This window comes from Mytilus galloprovincialis, chromosome 8 (genome assembly GCF_965363235.1).
Source record: "Mytilus galloprovincialis chromosome 8, xbMytGall1.hap1.1, whole genome shotgun sequence".
In the NCBI taxonomy this organism is placed as follows: domain Eukaryota; kingdom Metazoa; phylum Mollusca; class Bivalvia; order Mytilida; family Mytilidae; genus Mytilus; species Mytilus galloprovincialis.
The window spans coordinates 73,867,869-73,891,693 of NC_134845.1; the positions used below are offsets into that span (position 1 = coordinate 73,867,869).

At 33.5% G+C, this 23,825-nt stretch overlaps 2 protein-coding genes and 1 long non-coding RNA gene across 7 annotated transcripts; all 3 read left to right on the top strand.

Moving 5' to 3' along the window:
• Window positions 1-1,977: 1,977 nt before the first annotated feature.
• LOC143042546 (uncharacterized) lies at window positions 1,978-8,048 on the top strand. Of its 5 annotated transcripts, none has more exons than XR_012968041.1 (8): window positions 1,978-2,124; window positions 2,481-2,652; window positions 3,070-3,269; window positions 3,490-3,566; window positions 5,375-5,467; window positions 6,321-6,384; window positions 6,786-6,957; window positions 7,457-8,048. XR_012968041.1 is itself a non-coding variant. In XM_076214922.1 (8 exons), the coding sequence occupies exons 2-7, from the start codon at window positions 2,488-2,490 to the stop codon at window positions 7,011-7,013; spliced, it is 780 nt and encodes a 259-aa protein (XP_076071037.1). In that variant the 5' UTR covers window positions 1,978-2,124; window positions 2,481-2,487; the 3' UTR covers window positions 7,014-7,043; window positions 7,457-8,048. The 5 variants fall into 5 exon arrangements, 4 of the variants coding, with proteins under 4 accessions (XP_076071037.1, XP_076071036.1, XP_076071038.1 ...); XM_076214922.1 differs by having other exon boundaries at window positions 6,833-7,043; XM_076214921.1 differs by having other exon boundaries at window positions 6,833-6,957.
• Window positions 8,049-8,159: 111 nt separating this feature from the next.
• Window positions 8,160-8,622, top strand: LOC143042547 (uncharacterized). Its single transcript, XR_012968042.1, has 2 exons — window positions 8,160-8,283; window positions 8,426-8,622. It is a non-coding gene; the product is annotated as an uncharacterized LOC143042547 (long non-coding RNA).
• Window positions 8,623-12,049: 3,427 nt separating this feature from the next.
• Window positions 12,050-23,154, top strand: LOC143042550 (IgGFc-binding protein-like). Its single transcript, XM_076214926.1, has 5 exons — window positions 12,050-12,209; window positions 13,455-14,749; window positions 18,578-18,665; window positions 21,819-21,905; window positions 23,030-23,154. The coding sequence occupies exons 1-5, from the start codon at window positions 12,155-12,157 to the stop codon at window positions 23,041-23,043; spliced, it is 1,539 nt and encodes a 512-aa protein (XP_076071041.1). The 5' UTR covers window positions 12,050-12,154; the 3' UTR covers window positions 23,044-23,154.
• Window positions 23,155-23,825: the final 671 nt, after the last annotated feature.

Sequence of the window (23,825 nt, forward strand, 5' to 3'; positions counted from 1 at the left end):
GTTCTTTACATATTTGTGTTATTTTCCCCATTGCAAGACAACTTGGTACAATCGTGACTTCATAAATACCATGCAATGTTAAGTGATATACAAAATGTAATTCTAGTGTCAATTATTTCGTTCATTCAGGGAGATAAAACTGTGTACAGTGAAAAGGTACACTGATGATTGCTTTCTTGTAGTTGATGTCCTTTTAATTGTTTAATTTTACCCGATTACTTGAATTAACCTTGCTTTTTAAACATGTTAAAGCTAAATAAACAGACTTTATTTTAAAAAAAAGAACTCTATTATATATATGAAATGGCACATTATTCACACCATCGTTATATTGGTGATCCATTAATTCTCTCTCTATACATGTATATCTGATATGCCACTCTGTCATGAGTGATCCTCTTGAAATACAAAATAGTCCATCAATACAAAAATGAAAATGTTAAGATGAACTAAATCTGCGAATATCCTACTAACGATGCAACTTAACGTTGTAATCAGAACAAAGATTGTCAAAATTGGTTGTTCATTAAGTTGAATCGACTTTGATTCAAGACTTTGCTAACAGCAAGTTTTCTTATTTTGCAATTATTAATGAATATCCAGACAATCAATTTGACTTTATTTTTTTCGTTAACGTTGTAGATGCCCCCAGTGAGCCAGAGTCTTTCTGAATACCGCACCTGTTATTGATTGACTTTTAATTTTTTTTCGTTAACGTTAACATTATAGATGCCCCCAGTGAGCCAGAGTCTTCCTGAATACCGCAACTGTTATTGGTTTTTCCTCAACACAATACACACATGATTGTGTTGCTAAATATAATTATTATATTCTGAGTGATGTTTTTGTTAAACTTTTGTCTGTCTTCTGATAGCCTCCAAGGTATTTTTTTACTTTTGGTCTCACTATTCGGAGGCGATGTGAACTTTTACATTCATATGTTGTCCGTCCGTTTTCACAATGATCCTCTTCTTACTTTCTAGCCGATTCTTCATAAAAAAAATAGCCGCTATTGTTAGGTGTCTGTTTTTATGAAAAACTTTCTGTTCAGATCCTCTTTGAACAAACTATTACAAACTTCCATAATATGTCGCTGGATGCCCTTTCCTGTAAATAAACTCTCATAATAGATACCAGAATTGAAATTTTATATTAGCGCCAGACGTGGGTTTCGTCTACAAAAGACTCATCAGTAAAGGTCGGTAATAAGAAGTGATATTTGAAAAAATGGACGATTAACCAATAGGATCCTCAAGTTCCTCATACTCCTTGATCATTGAAGACAAGAGACTAGACTCCATACTTATACGCAATGTCTACAGTGACAATTATTCCAGTACGTCTGATATACTCCGCACACCATCTCCCTTGTCATCAATAATGTCTGTGATGACATCAAAACCGAGTTTGCTGCTGAGGTGACACAAGGTACTACTACAGCTGAGGACTGGATCACCATTACTAAGTAGTTAAAGTATAAATTAAAATTTCCGCATGGCTGTGGGTGGCTAGCGTGTTAAGGTCACCTGTCCTTTGAAGACTGGCTCTGTGTACAGAAACTACAAGCTCTTATTCTTATATATTCAATATTGTTTTCATTGCTCTAGTCGACCCATCCCTCTTATGTATTCCTGACGTTTGGTTTAAACCCTTGAAATAGTTGGCAACCTTTTTCTGTCCATGAGTTTTTGTGTATTTGCGTTATCATATGGTATTTAAAAAAAATATTCGTATGTTAATTTGATTGTTTTAAACAAAATAATTGATTAAAGAAATATTATTTAAACATTTGATCAAATTATTCTGAAAAATTAACATGTAACATGTTGGAATAATGGCACATAACTTTGCGAAACCACTAGCAAAAACTCTTTTTAAACAAAAAAAAAGACAATTCTGCAAATGAAATTTAAAAAAAATGAAAACGCGTGACAAACATCGTAACATCAATCTAACATATTGTATTATACGTATGACGTCAGAAAGAGGTAACCACCGTATTGTGATGCTTATGTGTTATGAATGAATGAGATTACGTAGTTAACACGATATTTATAGTATACAGACATATAGGATGTTTAAAGTTATGAATGATTTATTCAACTAAAGTCTTCAGTAAGACAGGTAGGAAAGATAGCTTGTCATCTGTTTGTCAATATTTTGTCTGGTCATTTTGGTTCCAATATAAACATCGCTGCATTTTATTGTTTAAATTTGATAAAATTTATTATTTCAATTTATGTGTTATATCGCAATTAGAGTGTACCTTATTAACAACAAGATAGTATTGGCAATGCAGAATAATAGTTTTCAATAATTTAGGAGAGGGTTGCAGGGGTTTGATCATTTATTATTGGAATTGTATTTTCTGCATTTATCATTCAGAATACCCAGTTTGATATAACGACATCTTGATTTAGGTTTTCGTTATTATAACTGTGTATTCCCTATACATTTAAATGAAAAGGGATTTTTTTCAGGTTCAGCATGTCCTTTATTTTAGCTGGCTTACTGGTAAATCTGAAAATTGTCTGGACAATGAAGACTGACATATACTGCGATTATAGCAAACACGAATTTTATCTACCCCAAGGAGACTTCTGCAAGAGATGTGACAGATGTCCTCCCGGGTTTGGTTTAGAGCAACTGAAGGTAAATAATGATAATATAAGAGAAGAGGTTGAATGTGAAAGTACATGTAAGTTCGACAAACGCGTAGATAGGTTAAATATCTAAGTTGCTATGATATCAGTGTCTATAATGAGGTAGATATATATGTTCTATATTGAAAGATTTTGTGAGACTGGTAGACTATAAAGCAAATTGTTTATTTACGTATATGATGACATTATATGAAAAATATATTACACAACATATGACAGATTATATCCATAATCAGTAAGAATCAGAAGTGATATTACCCAAGTCTATGTCATTAATTTCCTTTGTCTTTCCTGCCTTATGTTGTTGTTGCTGTTTAGTAAACATATTACATTTCTGATATATATATATATCCTGAATCTAAAAAAAAAAAAGAGTTAAAAATAATAATATTTGCTTTGTTTGAAGGATAGGAAAGTTGAATTTGATCCAGTTCATGGTGCCTTGGAATGTAGACGCTGTGTAGCTTGTACTAATGGGTGCTTTAGTCATTCACGATCATTTAAGGAATGTAAACTTTGTAGAAATTGCACAAGTGAAGGAAGGTTGGAATTGCGACAATGTACAGAAACATCAAATGCAAAATGTGGAAACATTCTACCAGACATGTAAGTAATTGGTGAATATATATTGCTCTCGATATCGAACTAATTCGGGATGCTTCACTTACGACGTTTATTTTACTCGTAGTAATTGTACATTCGGTGATAAATGAAAGCAAGATGTTTGTTTGAACCAAATATTGGAACGTGTCAATATCTGTTGTAATTTTCATCTTAAATGGTTTTATGGGATTTGTATATATTGTTATTAATTCTTCAATTCTAGTTCACGTCAAATTAAAGGAAAAGATTTGCTAAAGTCTGGAGTGGTACTGCATGTACCAAACACAGAAGATGGAAATGGTAAGTTGTTGTTTCTTGTGCTTGGGATAAGTTATATAAGCTGACAAATTGATGTTCACCGAATTTAACCAAATTCTAATATTTTATTCATAATATACTAAATCGTGTATTCAAAATGCAAAAAGTCCAAAAGAAACAATAACAATACGCAGGCTAGCTGTTATATATGATCATTTTGTGTGTATAGACAAAACGCCATTTAATTGTCCAGAAAGATGATCTCCGAAGACTGCCAACGTTCATTTAACATGATATAATCATACATTTCAATATAGATAGACAGCGAGCATGTGCAATCTTATTTTTCTATATCTGTTTAAATTCATGCTATATGGTAAAAATATAGGATATTCCACGTTTTACCAGTATACGAATGATCTTTTGCCAATTGTTGAGCAGATAAGTCCATGACATTGTTATTTCTTGTGACTACGTAATAGTTACTTCCTGAATTCGCGGTATATCGGTGTAAGATCACCCAGATAGCCCGAGGGTAATATTACACTGACACAACAAGGGTAAGATTCTCTGTATAGACACCGGAAATTGAATGAATTTTACATACAAAAGTGATGTTGCAACAGTATTGCGTTTGATTTGACTATAACATCAATGATTTTATTCCTCTATTTAACAAATTTGTTTTTCCAAATCAATCTAGTTTCCTGTAAATAAAAACAAACAACTTTATTTTAAAATCAAAATACATCGGTTTATTTTGGTTGTTATTCATTTGGACTACATCAACCATTACTATTAATCGTTCATCAAACTTATAGCTGCATTAGATCAAAGTAATTTAAATTTCAATTTCTATTTTTATTACTTCAAACTTCATATTATTCAATATAATAAGCCCCGATAAGACAATGTAAAACAATTCAAACGAGAAAACTAACGGCCTTATTTAAAAAAAAATGAACGAAAAACATATATGTAACACATAAACAAACGACAACCACTGAATTACAGGCTCCTGGCTTGGGACAGGCACATATATAATGTGGCGGGGTTAAACATGTTAGTGGGATCCCCCCCTAACCTGGGACAGTGGTATTACAGTACAACATATGAACGAACTATAAAAATCAGTTGAAAAAGGCTTAACTCATCAGATGTACAAAAATAATTGGACGTGGCCGGGTACTCTATATTATCAAATATTATTAATAGTTCATCTTTCATGAAGGATCGTGTCTTCTGATATTAAAAACACACTGTTTACGTTTAATATATTACACTATTACGTAACTTACACACCACGATGACTCATCATAAATAGGGTAACATGGGATCGGTTCAAACGTACAATATTGAAAAATATTGTTATTTTGCAAAATGATAAAATGCATTTAACTTACATATTAAATAATGCAAAATCATTATTAAGAAAATATATAAACATGTTTATCTTGTACCTTTCCTTTTGAATATGAAGTAGAGTGTTAAGCAGACAAGAAACAAAAGAGGGACGAAAGATACCAAAGGGACAGTCAAACTCATAAATCTAAAACAAACTGACAACGCCATGGCTAAAAATGAAAAAGACATTGAAACAGAAAAACAATAGTACACATGACACAACATAGAAAACTAAAGAACAAACAACACGAACCCCAAAAGAATTCTACATATGTATACAAGTATGCAATACAATTTTTAGGCACATGGTTGAGACCTAATGACAATCGAACCGAATATAGTACTCGGTAAAAACATCAAAACCGCTGAAAAGGTTGAAGACGTGTACTTAATTAAAGCAATAATTTACAAACGAAAAATATAACTTTTTTCTAATTGCTTTACAGATATTGTATATGTTCTAGCCGCTATTATAGCTTTATTAATAGTTACCATTGTGACCACAATAGGACTCCTTTACAAAAACAGAAAACGATTGGGTGAGTTTTTACTTATTGTATGGCACTCATGCTAGACCAGTTGTTTTAATGTAATCGTGACTTATAATCGTTTCCTTTGTGTGAAACAAAGTGCTGGAAGTGACGCTCTTCTGTGCACAACACAGGAGTCGCGATCGCGATCGCTCATGAATATTCATTATGAGTAAAAGAGTGTTTAATTTGTTACAATGGAGAATGTGCAATTTGCCTAAATCTTTTTAGACTACGATATTTTTTATATATTGGAAAACCATACCTTTACTTAACATATTCAGTTAACTAGTTTTAATGTTTCTCATAGATGCACTGCTACGAATTTAAAACACGAAACTACCTAATATTGTCTTAAACATTGCAACACAATTTAATAAAGAGAAATATAGGCGAAAAGGATATTCAAAACTCATCGGTAATAAACTGACAATGCCATGACAAAACAAGGAAAAGATCAAACGACAAACAACTATACATAATCACAATATAGAAAATAAAGATAGAGCAACACGAACCACCATAAACCGGGAGTGATCTCAAGTTGAAGAATATGTTTATGTTGTTTGTAAATCCATGTTATTTGAACTCTGTTGGATAGTCGTCTGATTTTCGATCGTACCGTACCCCTCTACAATCTTATGAGTATAATGTCACATACTATACTTGCTACGGCAGAACAAAAAATGTAGAATGAGACTAACCATGATCTATAGTTGTTAATTTCTGTGTCATTTTGGTCTTTTGTGGAGAGTTGTCTCATTAACAATCATACCACATCTTCTTTTTTTATAAGCCTCATTTATTTGAATATCGATCTCTGTATTTTTTCTTAATCTAAGACATTTGCGTATGTTTGTAGGAGTAAGACAAAGGAAACTTGTTATCGACACGAATATCAATTATTCCAAGGACCGTATTGAAAGGTAAAAATTGTTTATTTGTAATATATTAGCTGCGTCAGATAGTAATCTGCCTCATCTATTGAATATTAATACATCTGTTTACTTATTTCAGGTTTTAAAAAAAAGATAATGAAAAGGGGTATGTGTCAATGTGAGACATGCATATGACCAATGGCAGAAAAAACACAAGGCCAGCAATGGGTCTTTAACGCATCTTCATCTTGCCCTTTAACAGTTTAACGATGTTTGTGTAAATCAAAAACAAAAGAAAGTTCTTGGTGATGATGATTGTAATTTCATGTTGATATAGTCATTGCTCTCAACCAGAATCTGTTAGAAAATTCACTATTCATTCACCCGTCATGTAAATTTAGTTAAAACTGAATAAATTCATCAGCTTACAAAAACACTGTATTTATCAGATTTGGTTAAGCTTTCAATATATCACCTACCGTTTTTGGTTTAACAGAGGGAATACAGAACAGGATCGAATGTTGGATACTAAATACAATGACAACTCTGTGATATGTGATTTGGAAGACGATTGCGTGAAAATTTCTTTCCCTGTTCTTGAAAATTGGAAGAAGCAACATGGTATGAAAATTAGTTTTGTTATTAACATGGAATTTTACAGTCTTGGTTGCATATAAAGGGACACAACTCAATCATATATCGAAAAAGTAAGGCATGTACCTAATGTGTAAATAAAACGTCAACCATAAAAATCCATACCCGCATTTTTGGTACATAAAGTGTTGCTAAATTTATTACCACTTTCACGTTTTAAATTTGAAAGAATAAATATATATTTATACATATACGTGTACATTGTTAAAACTTTAACACTAGTTTGCGTACGTTTCGGCCATTATGGCCTTTTCCATCGGGACGTAAAGGCCAAAACGTTTGGCAACTTATGTTAAAGATTTCTTTCTAATGAATAAGGCCGTAAATTAATAGCCGAAATATATGGAAACTTGTGATTTACTTTTTATTATTTAATCAATCACAGACTTAGTATATATTTATTTATTTTTAACTTTTGATTTTGATAGTACTTAATTTGGTAAATTTATTTCTTTTTTTTTTTTAGATCACAACGAACTTCTTAAGGATAAACATGTCTTGTTTCTAAGCAAACTTATCGCCACAGACAATACATTTCACAAACTTGGAATAAAACTCGGCATTCCTGAGAACGAGATAGCCATAATAAAAACAGATAATCCTGGTGACGTTTCCAATCAGGCATATTATACTCTTGACAAATGGCGAAAGCTTAAAGGTGAATCAGCTTTTATACTGGTCATTTTAAATGAGTTACATGAATTGGAAAGGAACGATATCATTAAAAAGTTCTGTTCCGTGGATCGGTGACCAACAATTGGTACAACATGTACAATTGTGAAAAGAAGTGCAGCTTATGCTGAAAGTTTGATTGCCCAGAAAAAAATGCATATGCGTACAGACATGCCGCTACAAAGGAATATCTGGTTTCACGACGATCAAGAACCGAAAATAGGAAATGCGTCAGGTGTTCAGTTCTGCATCAAGGCAAAATTGATATAGAAATGAAAAATAAAAAAAAAATGTTTCCTACATATTTCTGAACTTACTGTCTCAATTGCTACGTGAAATTTTTGTTGCAACAGTTATCGTGATAGCAATTAAAATATCTTACTTGTCTTCTTTTTAATTTGTTATATACATCATTAATTACATTAGATGTATGTTTCATTATAATAAGTTATTCTGATTGGCTAACTGCACATCACGTGTTATTCCTTAAGCAGTTGTATCACACAATAAAACTTATCATTTATGATGACACGAGGTCTCGTAATAAAGAGCACAGGTAAATTAAATAAAAACTTGATGTAAATCGTGTTTTCATGATCCTAGCTAAAAATGTAATTATAAGTATTGAATGCTTCTTTTTGTAACTTCATAGGGTTGTAAAAGCGTTGACCGTGCACACATTTTTAGAATGAAGCGCTTCCGTGCTTCATACAAAATGTACTTCGGTCAACTCTTTTACACCCCAATAAAGTTACAAAAAGAGGCATTCAATTCTAAAGTAGTATACCGCTGTTCCAAGGCCAAACATCAATTGAGAGAAAACAAATCCGGGTTACAAACTAATACCGAGGGAAACACATCAGCTATAAGAGGAAAACAATTAAACAACGGAAACAGTGAAGTGTATATGTTACGTATCAATTGTAATGCTGTACAAATAAAATTTGTATGAAAAAGTTATAGGTAATTTGTAAACTTTTTAACATAATTGGATAAAACGAGGGTCTGTCTTTGGATTATCTTATTGCTATCATATTTTTTTCATGACTATAAGCTATTGTCTTATACATAGCACGTTAGAAAAATAAAATCAGAACACTGAAATATACTTTGTTAGACATAAATTGATTGATGGTGTTTTAACGCCCCTTTTCGGTTACCTAGTAGTGGCCAGTTTTTATTGGTTGAGGAAGCCGGAGTGCCGGAGAAAATCACTGACCTTGATAGGAAACCTGACACTCCTAGTCAATTAAGATTGGAGTCGAGTGCACCCGCACGAGTTGGTTCGAATTCACTGTTGACTGGCTAGTGATAACAGTAGTAGAACTAGACCACTTGGTCACCGAAGCCCTTGTGTTAGAGATAGAGTATTGTACCGTAAAATGGCAAAAGTAAGAAGAGAATGTTAACAGGTTTTCTCATTTGCTCAATGTTGTGACTAACCGTACAGCGCTAAACGTTAGGTTTATATATTTGTCTAGTAAAACATTAAGCCGCTTTAATATTAAGGTTCATCATAAGGAATTGAAAAATATGGCCGTGTTTACACCTCCACAATTACTATGAGTACAGACAAACTGGTACATCCAGGAAAGTTTTAAGGCATGGCAGGAACTAGATACATAAAAGTTATATGAAGTCTACGTTTCAGAAAATTAAAAACTTACCTGGATTTTGATGTTCATTTTTTTCCAGTCTGCAGAAGATAGCAAAATAAACAAACACCCGAGTTTCATTTGATACGGTCCACTCAGTTACACAGTTTAAACCTGTTAAATAACCTATTGTTTACAGGTGTCTATTGTCCATCTATTGTCCATTTAAATCAATACTACTCACAACATTGATTATATGAGGGGAGCATCTCAATTGTTTTCACTACTTAGTTAATTTTTGCGCCTTCTGCAGGAACGAAAAAAAATGGATAGCAAAATCTAGAAAAGTTTATAATTTTCTGAAACATAAAATGCATTTAAAATTTATATATCTAGTTCCTGCCATCCCTTAAAACTGTTGCAGGTGTATAGGTTAGTCTGTACTCAGAGTAAAATTTGGGGTGTAAATACGGCCATTTTAGCCAAAATGTTATGATGAACCTTAAAGATAAACTTGTATCGCCTAGTGAAAAAAGGTATGTGCTTAAGATTCATCATAACAAATCGACAATTATGGCAGTATACACCTCAAAAACTCCTCGGTGTACAGACTTACCTGTGTAGTTTAGAAAGGATTAAGGCCTTGCATCCACTAGATATATAACAGTTAAATGCATTTTGTGTTTCAGAAAAAAAAATATTCTCGAATGCTGTCAAATGAATATTTTTTCCGTTTCTTTAGAAAATGTAAAACTAAACAAACACCTGAATTGTATTTGATACTGTCCCCCAGTTACACTCTTTAACTTGCCAATAGATGTGTAGATATATTGTCCATGCCAATCAAGGACAGTCAATACAATACAAAACAGTTGTTACCTGAGAGGGAGCATCTCAAAGTTGTATCCCAATAGTTATCAAAGGTACCAGGATTATAATTTAGTACGCCAGACGCGCGTTTCGTCTTCATAAGACTCACCAGTGACGCTCATATCAAAATATTTATAAACCCAAACAAGTACAAAGTTGAACTTAATTGATTTTTTCACCTTCTGCCAAAATTCAAAATACTGTTAAGTTTTACATATCTAGTGGATTCCAGGCCTTAAATCTTTTCCAACTGACAGGTTAGTCTGTACTTAGAGTAGTGTATGGGGTGCAAATACCGCCATTTTTGTCCGTTAGTTATGATGAACCTGAACTGCTGATAACTTCTACAAACAAACAAAATCTGTACAAAAACAGTGTACACGTCCCGGTTCATATAACAAATGTTTTTACTCTTAAAGCAAACAAGACTACAGACACCGGAATTGTTTTAGTGATAAATATTATCAACGTTTTCCTTCAAATTGATTTGCAGTGGGAATTAGTTAATAAACTTTAATTTATAACAATTCATACAAAAAAGTCTGCTATTCAAAAGTCGAAATTTGCGTTCATAAGAATCCCTACATCCTTCGGATAAACTTTATTTCCGAATCGTGTATAATTGATATAATTGAGAAATTGAACAGCTTCCATCATTTCTTTGCAGTTATGTGTCGTGAATGGTAACCCCATATACCTTTTGTTCTATTCTCGTATCTGGTTTGCCAAAAATATGTTAGGTACAACATGAAATAAGTCAATGTCCTCTCCCCACACAAGATTCTTTCTAAATAATATCTGAAATGGGGTTCGCCAGTATCTAATAAAAATAACTTTATAAATTTGTGTGTCATACGCGCTTTCATATTAACTGTATTTACCTTCACCTGAATCGCTCAAGTGTAAACATTTGGTAGAAATGACATAAAATATTCATAAAACAAGGCAAAACAAAGTGATAATTGTCAAATATCTCCCGTTTAAACCACACAATAAATTGTTAAAGGGCACTAGCTATACGAGAATATAGAAAAAAATTAAATATGAATTTCTTTTGTTCAATCATTAATGAAAGTGAAATAGTGAAATAATTCGCTTTTAGCGGCCAGTATGGCTCAATTGTTTCAAAATAAGCTAATGAACCATGATGATGAATTATTCACTTGCAAGTGAATAATTCGGCCTAATATTTATGTGGACTTCAGTTTAAACCCTTAGCTAGAGATGGATAACGCATAAACTGTACGTGTTTAGTTTGTTGACGGAAAAGAATGTCAACATTGAAAGCGAATCAAAGATAAATCATTGTTCTAACTACACTATAATTTAGGCCAACTAAATAAAACTCAACTCAAATATGTGAGTTGTCGTCAAATCAAATCATACATCATTGTCCCGTACAAAATATGATAGAAATTTAAAGACAAACCTATACTGCGAAACGCTGAAAAAACTGATTGACTCATTCGATCACATAACTTTTCATTCTTACACAGGTAAAAGCGATAATTTATAACATTATTTTTAATCTAAAATATGAAATAAAACAGACCTAGGATAATCAAATTGCAGGAGTTTACTATCTTTTTATATATATAAAAAGTATGTTTATATAGCTAATACGACTATCGGAAGTCTTTTGAGGTCAACTCGATAGTTACATAGACGGCGTAAAGACCGAAATACACACGAAACGAAGCTACATATTCTGGAACCAATGACCTGTAAAATATTTACTTTTATACTTTTTTATAACTTGGATAAATGTTTTACATTGTTATAAATCAAATATGAGAATTTAAGTCGAATCGGTAAACACGAATTTGACAGCTAGTCTCCCATTAACACCACCATTGTAATGTTAATTTTGGCCTTTGTTGGTGTAATGGTCACATGGAATTAAAGAAACTTATTCATAATCATTATTGGTTAGACATCACGTGATCATAAACGGTTTAGATAAGATGACATCTTAATTCTTGTTGTTGGATATAGGGTTGCCCACATAACGTGTGTGCAATCTAAAAATGATTTTATTAATTTATTTCAGTGCCTTTTTATGTATTGTCCGGATTACTACAGGTACAGTATACCTTATGTTATTGAAGTTTGATGAATTCTTTAATTTCTTATAGTTTTATGTGAGTGAAATGTGATTTTATTGTAAAAGAAAAATGCGGTGGCCAGATAATCTTCCAAACTTTGATTGCTACTGAAACACTCAAGCTTTCTTTGTAGCTAAACAAATCTTTGTATAGGTCGCAATTCTATAACTGTAGACAATAAGATTAAACTCGATATTAAAAAAGTCTATGTCCCTAATACGCTTCTGAATGATCACAGAACATTTGACTTTTTTTTCCATTCCGAATTGACCAATTGATGACATATTTTTCACGCACGATATTCCAGGTTAAGACTTTTTTTAGGTTGTAGTTGCGCGTATCCACTTTCCTCTATGACATTGCATTGGTTACTGGATAAACAGTGACTCAACAAGAGTATTGATCTGGATGAAATAATAAAAGTTAAAAACACATTGATTGTAAAATTCATTTACACTTATAAATAAAATGTAGCGGTTTTTTTTTATTAGATTGGGAATGAAAATTGCGTATATGTCAAAGAGACAATTACCCGACCAAAAAGCAGATAACACCTGAAGGTCATCAATTAGCTAATTCAACGCAGCGAGGAAATCCCGCAACCGGAGGTGAGCCTTGGCTCGCCCCTAAATTGTCCGAGACCACAATTGTCGTCCCTTGAATATAGTGTTGACAGTGGGTTACTTGTCAATATTTTTCATATCCCTTCCAAATTTATTTCCCAATGTTTTATGCCTCAAATTGGAAGTAGGGGGTGAAATTACACTGTAAAAAAAATTGGGTCCAGAATTTTAAAGGAAAGCAGTGAATTGGTCCAGCTGAAAAAGGTTACAAATTAGCACTTCGGAAACTGTCAAAAGATTTCAAGACGCCCTAAACATAAAATTGTCCATATTTTGAGTTAGAGCCGATGAAGTTTTCAATAATTTTGATATAAATTGTCCCAAAAGTAGTACAACTCACTGCAAAAATTTCATTGAGAAAGTGCGGGTGGGATTTTTTAAATTTTCATTTATGTTCTAAAAGAAATGCAATACGAATTAATTGTGGTCTCGGACCAAATAAAATTGTGTACTAGTTCAGTGAAAATGGACTTCATACTTAACTCCAAAATATATAAATGAACTAATATTGAAAAAAAACATACAAGACTAACGAAAGCCAGAGAGGCTCTTGACTTCGAACAGGCGTTTATGTTTACATTATGTCTATATATTTTCAGCTGTCTTGGATAATAGAGGAAAGGAGTTCCTAGTTGCTTTTATGGAAAACGAAGTAATTCATGGTAATAATATAAATCCCGAGATATATGTTACAACCTCTAAGAAAACAATAGTCCATGTGAATGTTTCAGCCTCTGGTATTCCAAATGCTAAACTCTACAAAACGTTCTCGGTGATTCATGGCCAGACTCAGTTAGTCAAACTGAATACAAGTGTCCGTTTACATCACACCGAACTAACTAAAAAAGCAGTACTTATTGAGGCGGACGATGAAATCGTAGTTTATGTTGTTAACAGAGAAGAAAGGTCCGATGATGCTTATCTTGCTTTGCCCATCGATGTCCTTGGCAAAGAGTATTATACTGTTTCGTATTCCCCTGCTTCACATTACTGTCTTTTTGCGATCATTGGGATTTATGATAAAACAAATGTTTCCATTCATTTACCAGATGTACATGATTTAAGTGTTAGTCTGAATGGAAATACATATCATGGAGATCAATGGATGAATGTGACTTTAGATAGACTCAGTACACTACAGGTTCGTTCTAGACACGATTTAACTGGCTCCCATATTGTATCCAGTAAGCCAATAGCCGTATTAAGTGGAAACAAGAAAACCACAGTTGGGCATGGAGTCTCACGCGATCATCTTGTGGAAATGCTACTTCCATTATCGTCATGGGGTAGTAATTTCGCCACCGTTCCAATACCCGATAGACACGATAAAGGCGATATATTTAGATTCATTGCTAGCGAAGACAACACACACGTACACGTTTCTGGTATAAACTCTGGAAAACCATTTCAGGACATTATCAAACTTAACAAAGCTGGTCAATACGTCCAAAAACACTATAGTTCCGATTTGTACTCTCATATAGTTGCTGACAAAGCTATATCAGTGTTCCAGTTTTTACTGACAAAAGCAGGCCATGGTGATTATACTGATCCATCAATGATAACTATCGTTCCGATAGAACAATATGCTTTTGAATATACATTTACAACTCCGGAATATTCTCATGGTGATTATTCGAACTATTTTATGTTTATCATCGATTCCTCGCAGACGAGTGGCCTTAGAATTGATAATCGATCGTTAGCTGGCAATCAAGTTTATCACAAAATACCCGAGACTCATCTCGTGGGGGGTTACATGAAGATATCAGTTGGTACACATACAGTCATGCATAATGATCCAACTATAGTATTTGGCGGGATACTAGTTGGCAAGGCGGACCATGAATCATACGGATTTCCGGTTGGGTTATTATTAAAACCTATTAACGCGGTAATTATATAAGTATATGTTTAAAACAATTAGTCTTTGGTTTTATTACGCTACGTAATGTTTATGGGGAACCAAGTGATAACAGTTTCCTATTAGAATAGGGATGTTGACATTTGATTCCTTTTCATACTGTTTTATTATTTGTATGAGAAAAAACGATTCTTGTACCAAACGCAAATATATTTGACAGACACTGCAGACAAGTGAAATACAGAGATAGCCAAACACTATCTGGAAACACTGTCTTCATTTGTTTTATCTTACCAGTTGCAGTTCTACACGTGTATAAACCTTCTAAAAATGTTGTATTGGGTCATATAAATTTTTAAATTACTTTAATTTTAAAACGTACCATTTAGGACGAAACAAACTAAACATGCTTTCTGATCTTGACCGATCGTAAAGCGAGTGGGATCAAGTATTAGATACAATACAAAGGTAACAAAGAAACAGGCCGGTAACAACCGTTGTCGGAAAGTTTTATGTACAAGTAGTCAAGTCAACCTGACTACAAGTGCAGAAGAAATATCCGGCATATTGTTTCCACCCTTTTTTAGTTACCTTTGTTTTGTATCTGACTTGTACGACATTTCATAGAAAGAAGAAGTACAATTTGCATTTAGAAGAAGTAGCAAAATTAAACAGATTAGAAAGACAAATGCCACTGCTGGTGGAGTTTTATTTCCTGAGGGTATCACCAGCCAAGTAGTCAGCACTTCTCTGCTGACATGAATTTTCATTGATATATTTTTATTTATAAATTAACTGTTCAAAAAACTTTTGAATTTTAAAAATACTTAGGCTTTTCTACCTCAGGAATAGAAGCATTTTCATAACAGTGTAGCTTCGGTCATTGATATGAAATTTGCATTTACGTTATTTGTAAAACGTATAAATTGGTGTATATGTTACAGGGAATTTGTAAAATCAGTGATTTTGTAAAATCACTGGACTAATCAGTGATTTTGTAAAATCACTAACAGTTTCAGTGGTTTTGTAAAATCCCTGAAATTTTAGGGATTTTACAAAATCACTGAAAATAGAGCTAGGGATTTTGTAAAATCCCTGATTTCAATTAAGTATAACTTGCTATTAGAAATGTGTTTTTCTTATTAAGATAATAATAGACTAATGATCAAATATATTTGTTTATTAAACACTATGAGCTAGAACTAGTGTAAAAAACATTGGCAACAGAAACGTATTCAACTTATTTATTTTCTAAATCGACCCAATTTACATAGTAATGGACGACTTCGTACATTTTATGATAGCAAATAAATATGTTTATGATATTCTGTGCATTGTAGTTCGTCTATTTATTTTTCTTTTGCCGTCTTTCTGTGATTGATTATTTTATGTATGATTGACTTTAAGCTTATTTGCAAATAATTTAAAACCAAGACTTGCATTATCAAAATGTCCAAACGAATCATGATTTTCTTTTTTTTTTAAACAAACATCACATCCAAAGATAAGGACTAATAAATAATTTATCATTCATGATGACATGTGGTCCCACAGTAAAGTGCACAGGTAAATTAGATAAAAATTTGACAAAAATCGTATTTTCATGATCCTAGCTAAAAAAAATGTAATTATAAGTATTGAATATTTTTAAAAATCCCTACTGGAAGGCCTCTGATAGACTGAGTGAACATAAAGTCATACCCGACGACAAACAAGTTATTATAGGTAAAGTTTTCAGTATAATAACTGACAAACGCTTTACGTCGGTCCGACGACACTTTTATTTGATTCTAGATTACCGTAGCTGTATTTGTCAACACTTTTAGGACTTTGGGTCCTGAATGCTCCTCAACTTCGTAATTCATTTGGTCTTTTTAACTTTTTGGATATTGAGCATCACTGATGAGTCTTGGGCAGACAAAACGCGCGTGTGGCGTAAATACAACTTTTAATCCTGGGATATATGATGGAGTTTATTATTATACTAATTAATGTAAGTTACAGTTTAAACAATTTATTTTTTGAATTTCCGTTTAGCCGAGAGTTTTTTTTCAAAAAATTCACGAATCTAATAATTTTATATAAAAAAAAACATGTCAAGTAAAAGATGAATGTCGTACACACTTGAGACTTAACCGCAATTTTTATACGTGTGCATGTAAAACAAATTCGTTAAATATATATTTTTTCTGTGACTGTATATTACATTAATTTGTAGGATCCTTTACTATAGATAATTTAGCTGATCTGTAACAATAACATCTTCATGCCTTATATATCATGTACTGACGAGGAAAGGTAACACACGGCCAGCGAAAGCTCTTTTTTGAGAGCCCAGGTGGTCGTGTGGTCTAGCGGGACGGCTGCAGTGCAAGCGAATTGGTGTCACGATATCACAGTAGCATGGGTTCGAATCCCGGCGAGGGAAGAACCAAAAATTTGCGAAAGCAAATTTACAGATCTAACATTGTTGGGTTGATGTTTAGACGAATTGTATATATATACATGTATATAGGCTATAGGCATATATTTTGGATTTAAACAAATCATGCTTATAGGTGTGTATTTCTCTCATAGGGTTAAATATGTCACAATATGATCCAATTGCGGCTTACCGTCCAAAATTGGTGACATAAGTTGAATGATTTCATTAAAGATTTGCGGTCTACATGTATTAGAACATGTTATACAAGGACACGTTTTATCTATAGGATCAATCGTGTATTAGTGAGTTGATAGGGATTTTATCTATGAATTTGATTAGATTTGATTTTTTTATATACATTTTTAGTTTTTCTTTTTGTTGTTGTTGAAATATAAACGTTGGTACCAGAATTTCATTACTGTCAGCATGGTCAAGAATACTATTCATGTCCATATATTGAGAAAAAAGAATACTTTTATGGACCGACCATTTAGCTTAAAAAGGGGGATATGTTTTTTTCAGAATAAGAAAATTATTTCGAAATTAGCCCTATTATATACGGTATTCTGAAAATCAAGAATTTTTTGTAATCTGCATGAAAACAATATATTGTTTCAAATAAAATTGTGGATCAGTTTTTTTGGAAAAAACATAGCAAAGAATAGTACTTCTGAAATTGATGAAAACAAATATAGTTATTGATGATATGCCAACGTAAATATTTTAATATAAAAAAAAAGAAGTAAATATGTCGGTAAAACAAAAAGTACATAATTATCTAATTGAAATTTAAAGTGCACATGAACTCACTGTTCATGCACTCAAATTCTATTCATAAGAAGTATCAGTGTATCTAAAATGTGTCCCTGTAACAACCGTTAATGTACTGTTTTTTTTCAAAAGATCTGCTTGGGGAAAGTCGTAGAAATAAGAAAGCAATCAAATTGCATTCATGGTATTGGAAATGTTGGACATTTAATAGTTTTCATATAAAATGTTTGTTATGTAAACGTCTTTTCCTTTATTAAACAAAATAAAACTGGTTTGAAATTGGTTGGACATAAGAACCAATCCAATAATGTCAAATAAAAACAAACAGATCTATGTGGCCTTTAGTGTTTTGTAAAAATCTTTTTTTTTTAAATCCTGGAAAAGAATATGAATGACAAATGACAGAAAGAAAATCCAAATACAATAACTGAAGCGGATCTGTTATTTTTGAAATGAGAGGCATAAGTCCCGAGATCAGAAGATATACCGATTTACACTTTATTACGATTTTATGCTAAAGTGGAAATATTTTCACATCAAAGAGGCGGGGTGTAGACGTTCTTCTACCAATAATCCGCCATTGATCACTACGTAAAAAGGGCTTGATGTTATGGTTGCAGTGTTTGAAAACATTTTATTTTTATTATTTTTACTAATTGCAGGATTGCCTTGTTAGTCAGATGATAGAGGGAGACAAAATAGATAATGACTGTGACGGAGAAATAGACGAAGAACAATCAGATGGAAAAGGTGAGGTTTATCTTACTTCAAATACATTTTTTGACGAATACTAACGAATACTGAATAGTTATGTTTCCTCAAAGGACAGTGTTTTTATTACTGCAGATCAAAATGTTGACAATCTTAAGCGTTCTTAATTCACTTGAAGGTTTTTTTGTAAGTACATCACCACTTACGTAATAATCTGTACGAACCCTTATGAGCCCCATCAATAAACGACAACCACTGAACATCGGGTTCCTGACTTACGGAAATATAGTCTGTTTAGAAGTGCCGGTTGCATAAATTAAATTTACAGTCACGACTGGTCACGATGAGGACATTAAAAACATTTTTCGACGAGAATAATTTGTTCTCAGCACGTTAAGAAAACCATCGCAAAATTACGCAATTGATCTGTTGCAAGTCAACTGTTTATTGTTTTCTAGTGGCAATCCTTCGTCCGACCATGCAGAACATTAATATTGTATTAGTTGTTTTATTGAAATAGGTTTTTGTCCTGATTATGCATGTAATAATTCCATTGGAAGTCCAGCAAACATCAAATCAATTAATCATCACGACTTTGACAAAAAATAAAAACAAGATTTTTGTTTCGTTTCAAATGATATTTTGTAATAAGCAGTGATTTTGATTTCAATTTTGCCAAACTAAGATAAAAATACCGGTGATGTAATATAGTCTTGCATGTAAATAATTCAATCTCATTTGAATCCGTGTTCATGCGATATTAAATTTGACCCTGTATATGTACTTGAGACGAGTCAGATATGTGCTAAGCATGTTCAGTTCAAAGAAAAGAATGACAACATCGAAAAGTGATGCAAGAAGCCACCGGGAATATGCATTGCGTTGGCTGAATCGATCAACAATAATTAATTCTCATACAGGCAACAGCGATGACTTGCATATGTTTAAAATCACCGAAATAGAAACGACATAGACAACTGGTAATTAAACGATGGTACGTGCTGAAGTTTGCTATCTTTTTTTTATGTTTTAATCGGGTCGAAGACCGTCGGCATGGTCGGCATTTTCTCGGAATTTATCCGATGAATAATAGGAATGGCGTCTACAATATTTTTCATTCAATGCTGTTTTAGAAGTTAGCCGAAAAAAAAAATATCGATTTCTGTGTTTTCAATTTTGCCCTTATTTCATAATCTTTTCGGTTTGAGAGCTAGGCATTAATAGACGGATGGATTGTTTTTTTTTTTTTTTAAAGTTGAACGGCAAATATTATCTGCATATCAGGACGGGAATACGTAATGTTGATGCAATATGAGAAGGAACCCAGCTTTAGATATCCAACTGACACACTGAGCTAATTTTAATCGCGTTGGTTGTAGTCTACATAAAGAATGTTATATCCAAGTCCTTTGCAAAGAAGAAGGACAATCATTGTGCACCACGAATAGAATCATAGACGCCGTATCACACCCAAGTGAGTAGAACCGATGAACTCCCGCACCCAGGTCAGTCCCTGGGAGAAAACATACGACCTAGCTCTCATACCCATGTAAGTTCCCTGGGATAGAATCCACGGCCTCTCGTACCTGAGTCAGTTCCCTTGGAAAGAACACACGACCTCTCGCACCTAAGTCAGTTACTTGGGATAGAAACCACGACATCTCGCACCTAAGTCAGTTCCCTGGGGTAAAACCCACATCTCGCAACTAATTCAGTTCCCTTGGATAGAATCCACGATATTCACACCCAAGTCAGTTTCCTGGGATAGAACCCACGACCTTTCCTACCCAAGTAAGTTCCCTGGGATGGAACCCACGACCTCCCGAACCTAAGTCGGTTCCCTGGGATAGAACCAACGGCCTCCCGGACCAAAGTCAGTTCACAGGGATAGAACCCGCGAACCCCCCCGCACCTTAATAAGTTCCCTGGGATAGTATTCACGACATTCCGCACCTTAGTCAGTACCCTGGGATAAAACCGACGACCTCCTGCATCATATCAGTTCCCTTAGATAAAGTCTTCCCTCCCACACCCAAGTTTGTGACGACATCCTGGACCTAGGTTAGTTCCCAGGGTTAGACCCTACGACCTCTTGCAACCAATTCAGTTCCCTTAAAACATAATTCACGACCTCCCGTATCCATGTAAGTTCCATCGGATATAACCTATGACCTCTTGAACCAAAGTCAGTTCACATGGATAGAACCCATGACCTCCTGCAACTAAGTCATTTCCCAGGGATAGAAACCACGACCTCCAACACCTAATTCAGTTCCCTGGGATAGTTAGTTTAGTTAGTTTCCTGGAATATAACACACAACATTCCGCACCTAAGTCAGGTCGCAGGAATAGACCCAATGACCGTCCGCACCAAATTTAGTTCTCGAAAGAAAACCTACCCACTGGCATCCACCCAGTTTCCTGGAATAGAACACACGACATCCCGCAACCAAGTCAGTTATCAGGGATAGACCCCACGACCTGCCGCACCCAAGTAAGTTCCCAGGGATATACCACACGACCTCCCACACCCAAGGCAATTGCCAGGGATAGACCCCGCGACCTCCCGTACCAAAGTCAGTTCCCAGGTATAGACGCCACGACCTTCCGCACCTGACGCAGTTTCCTGGAATAGAATATTACATGAAACCACACACCCAAGTCAATTCACAGGGATAGACCATATGATCTCCCGTACCCAAATCATTCCCCTTGGATATACCCCACGATCTCCCGCAACCAAGTCAGTTCTCAGAGATAGACTTCCCACACCCAATTCAGTTCCTGTCATTATATAATATTTATATCAAACGTTAAAAATGATTGAGCCAACTCTCCACTAGAGACTTAATGATGTAGTAAGTAGCAACTATGATACATCCCCGTATGGCCTTCAACCAGGAACAAAACACATACTGCATAGTTAGCCGATCAATTATGTAGTATAAATGCGTGTGTTTTTTATTTTTATTTATATAATAAGACTTATGATATTTCTTGTATAATGTGACTAATAATAATTTTTCATAACGTCCTAAATATTGACACATTTTGGTAATTTGTAATGGGTTTGTATATTTTGGGGATTTGAAATATACTTCCATTTTTTCCTCACAATTATTTCCCCAAATTAACGATATTGATAGTTTCCTATTCTTAATTTAAACTAAACCAATATAAATACTTTTCCAGATAACGATGGCGATGGTCAAATCGATGAAGACTGCATCTGCTGTCCATTTAATGGTACATTGAGTGGTCCAAAATTACCAGACATATGTATGTATAACTCTGTATCTTTCAATTCTTCATTTGAAAAAAATATAAAATATAACTTACCTGTATTAAAAATTGAAGTTGAGAATGAAAATGGGGAATGTGTCAAAGAGACAACAACCCGACCAAAAAATCATACAGGCTAACAAAGGCCTGAGGCACCTGACTCGGGACAGGTGCAAAAAATCGGTGGGGAATTAATAGTATCCATTTTACTAATGACGTTCATTACAAACAACGTTGATACATATATAAATGGCCGAATCAGACACACATTTTGCAGACATCCCAAAAAGTTTTACTTTGTCTGAAGTTAGATTGAAAATGAACGAACAAGCATATAATTCGACATACATGTATTGCCAAGTTTTCACTTTGTCTTGCATAATCCAACTTGGTTAAAATGGTCTGTTTATTTTTAATTTTGCTTTTCCCTAAAACTTTCAAACTCCTTGGGTATTTTCTCTCTTGTTGAAACATTTAATGAATGGCTGTTATTTATTTTGAATTTATTGAACCATAAAATTAAATTTTGACTCTTCACATTGAATAATCCGCGAATGTGAAGAGTCAAAAAATCATTTTATGGTTCATAAATTCAAAATAAATTATTGCCGTTTAATAAATTTCTATCAAAAATAAGGCTCAAACATATATATTAATACGAATAACAACGTACACAGATGTTTGCCTATGAATACACAACGTTAGAGTGGGTGTGTCGCCATAAAATTGATAACATTGAAAATAAAGCTAATTCTTTTAACCAATCAGAAGACAGTAAATACACCAAATTTATTTATAAAAATATAATGCTATCGATCAAACTTTCTTCTCCCTAAATTTGACGTAAGACAGAAGTTGTTTTATGACCAAGAAATGTTATTTCTAGTATTTAATCGAACTTTCTTATTTGAATGCCATTTCTCGGTCATAAAGAAACTTCTGTCTTAGGTTCATAACATATCTATGCCGAGGTTTGGCAAAGTTTTTGATGTCTACAACATTTGATCCCAGTCTTTATGTAAATGTAAAGTTAGTATGTTTACAAAACTTTTACACCAACAAAGCATCGTAAAAGAATATTATTCATATTTAATCAAATCTTGTGTTTTACTTTTTTACAGTTGGAAGACGATGATTTGAATGCTGCAAACCAAGTTCACAAGATGCATTTATTATCATGTTTATCCTATAGTACAGTTTATAAAAGACGTTATTCGAATATGTCAATATATGAAAATTGGGTCAAGTTTTATTTTCTTATTCTGTATGATTAAAAGAATGTTTCTGACTGGTTCGAAAAAAAATGATTAGCAACATGCTGATTTTATTTTCTCTTGCGTAATTTCCATGTCACTGTAAATTCCCTTTCATGAATGTGACCTACCGAATTAGACTATTTACCGGATTTGATATCACATAAGCAACACGACGGGTGCCACATGTGGAGCAGGATCTGCTAACCCTTCAGGAGCACCTGAGGTCACCCCTAGTTTTTTGGTGGGGTTCGTGTTGTTTATTCTTTAGTTTTCTATGTTGTGTCGTGTGTGCTGTTGTTTGTTTGTCTTTTTCATTTTTAGCCATGGCGTTGTCAGTTTGTTTTAGATTTATGAGTTTGACTGTCCCTTTGGTATCTTTCGTCCCTCTTTTCGGACAATAAACGAGGGAGTATGCATGTTTTAAGAACTTTATAAACACTCAAGACACTGTAACAAGAAGCAGATAAATGATACAAATAATATTTTACAATGGTGAACAATAAAATAAACAATTCAGAACTATTTGGTTTTCCCAGCATTCATCATTTATGAGTAACAGTGAAAACTGACCAACTCGAAGTAGGCCAAAAAAGTTTGGTATGGTTGAGTATGTTTACATTTTCTACTAAACATTAAGCAATTAAATAGCACAATACACGTG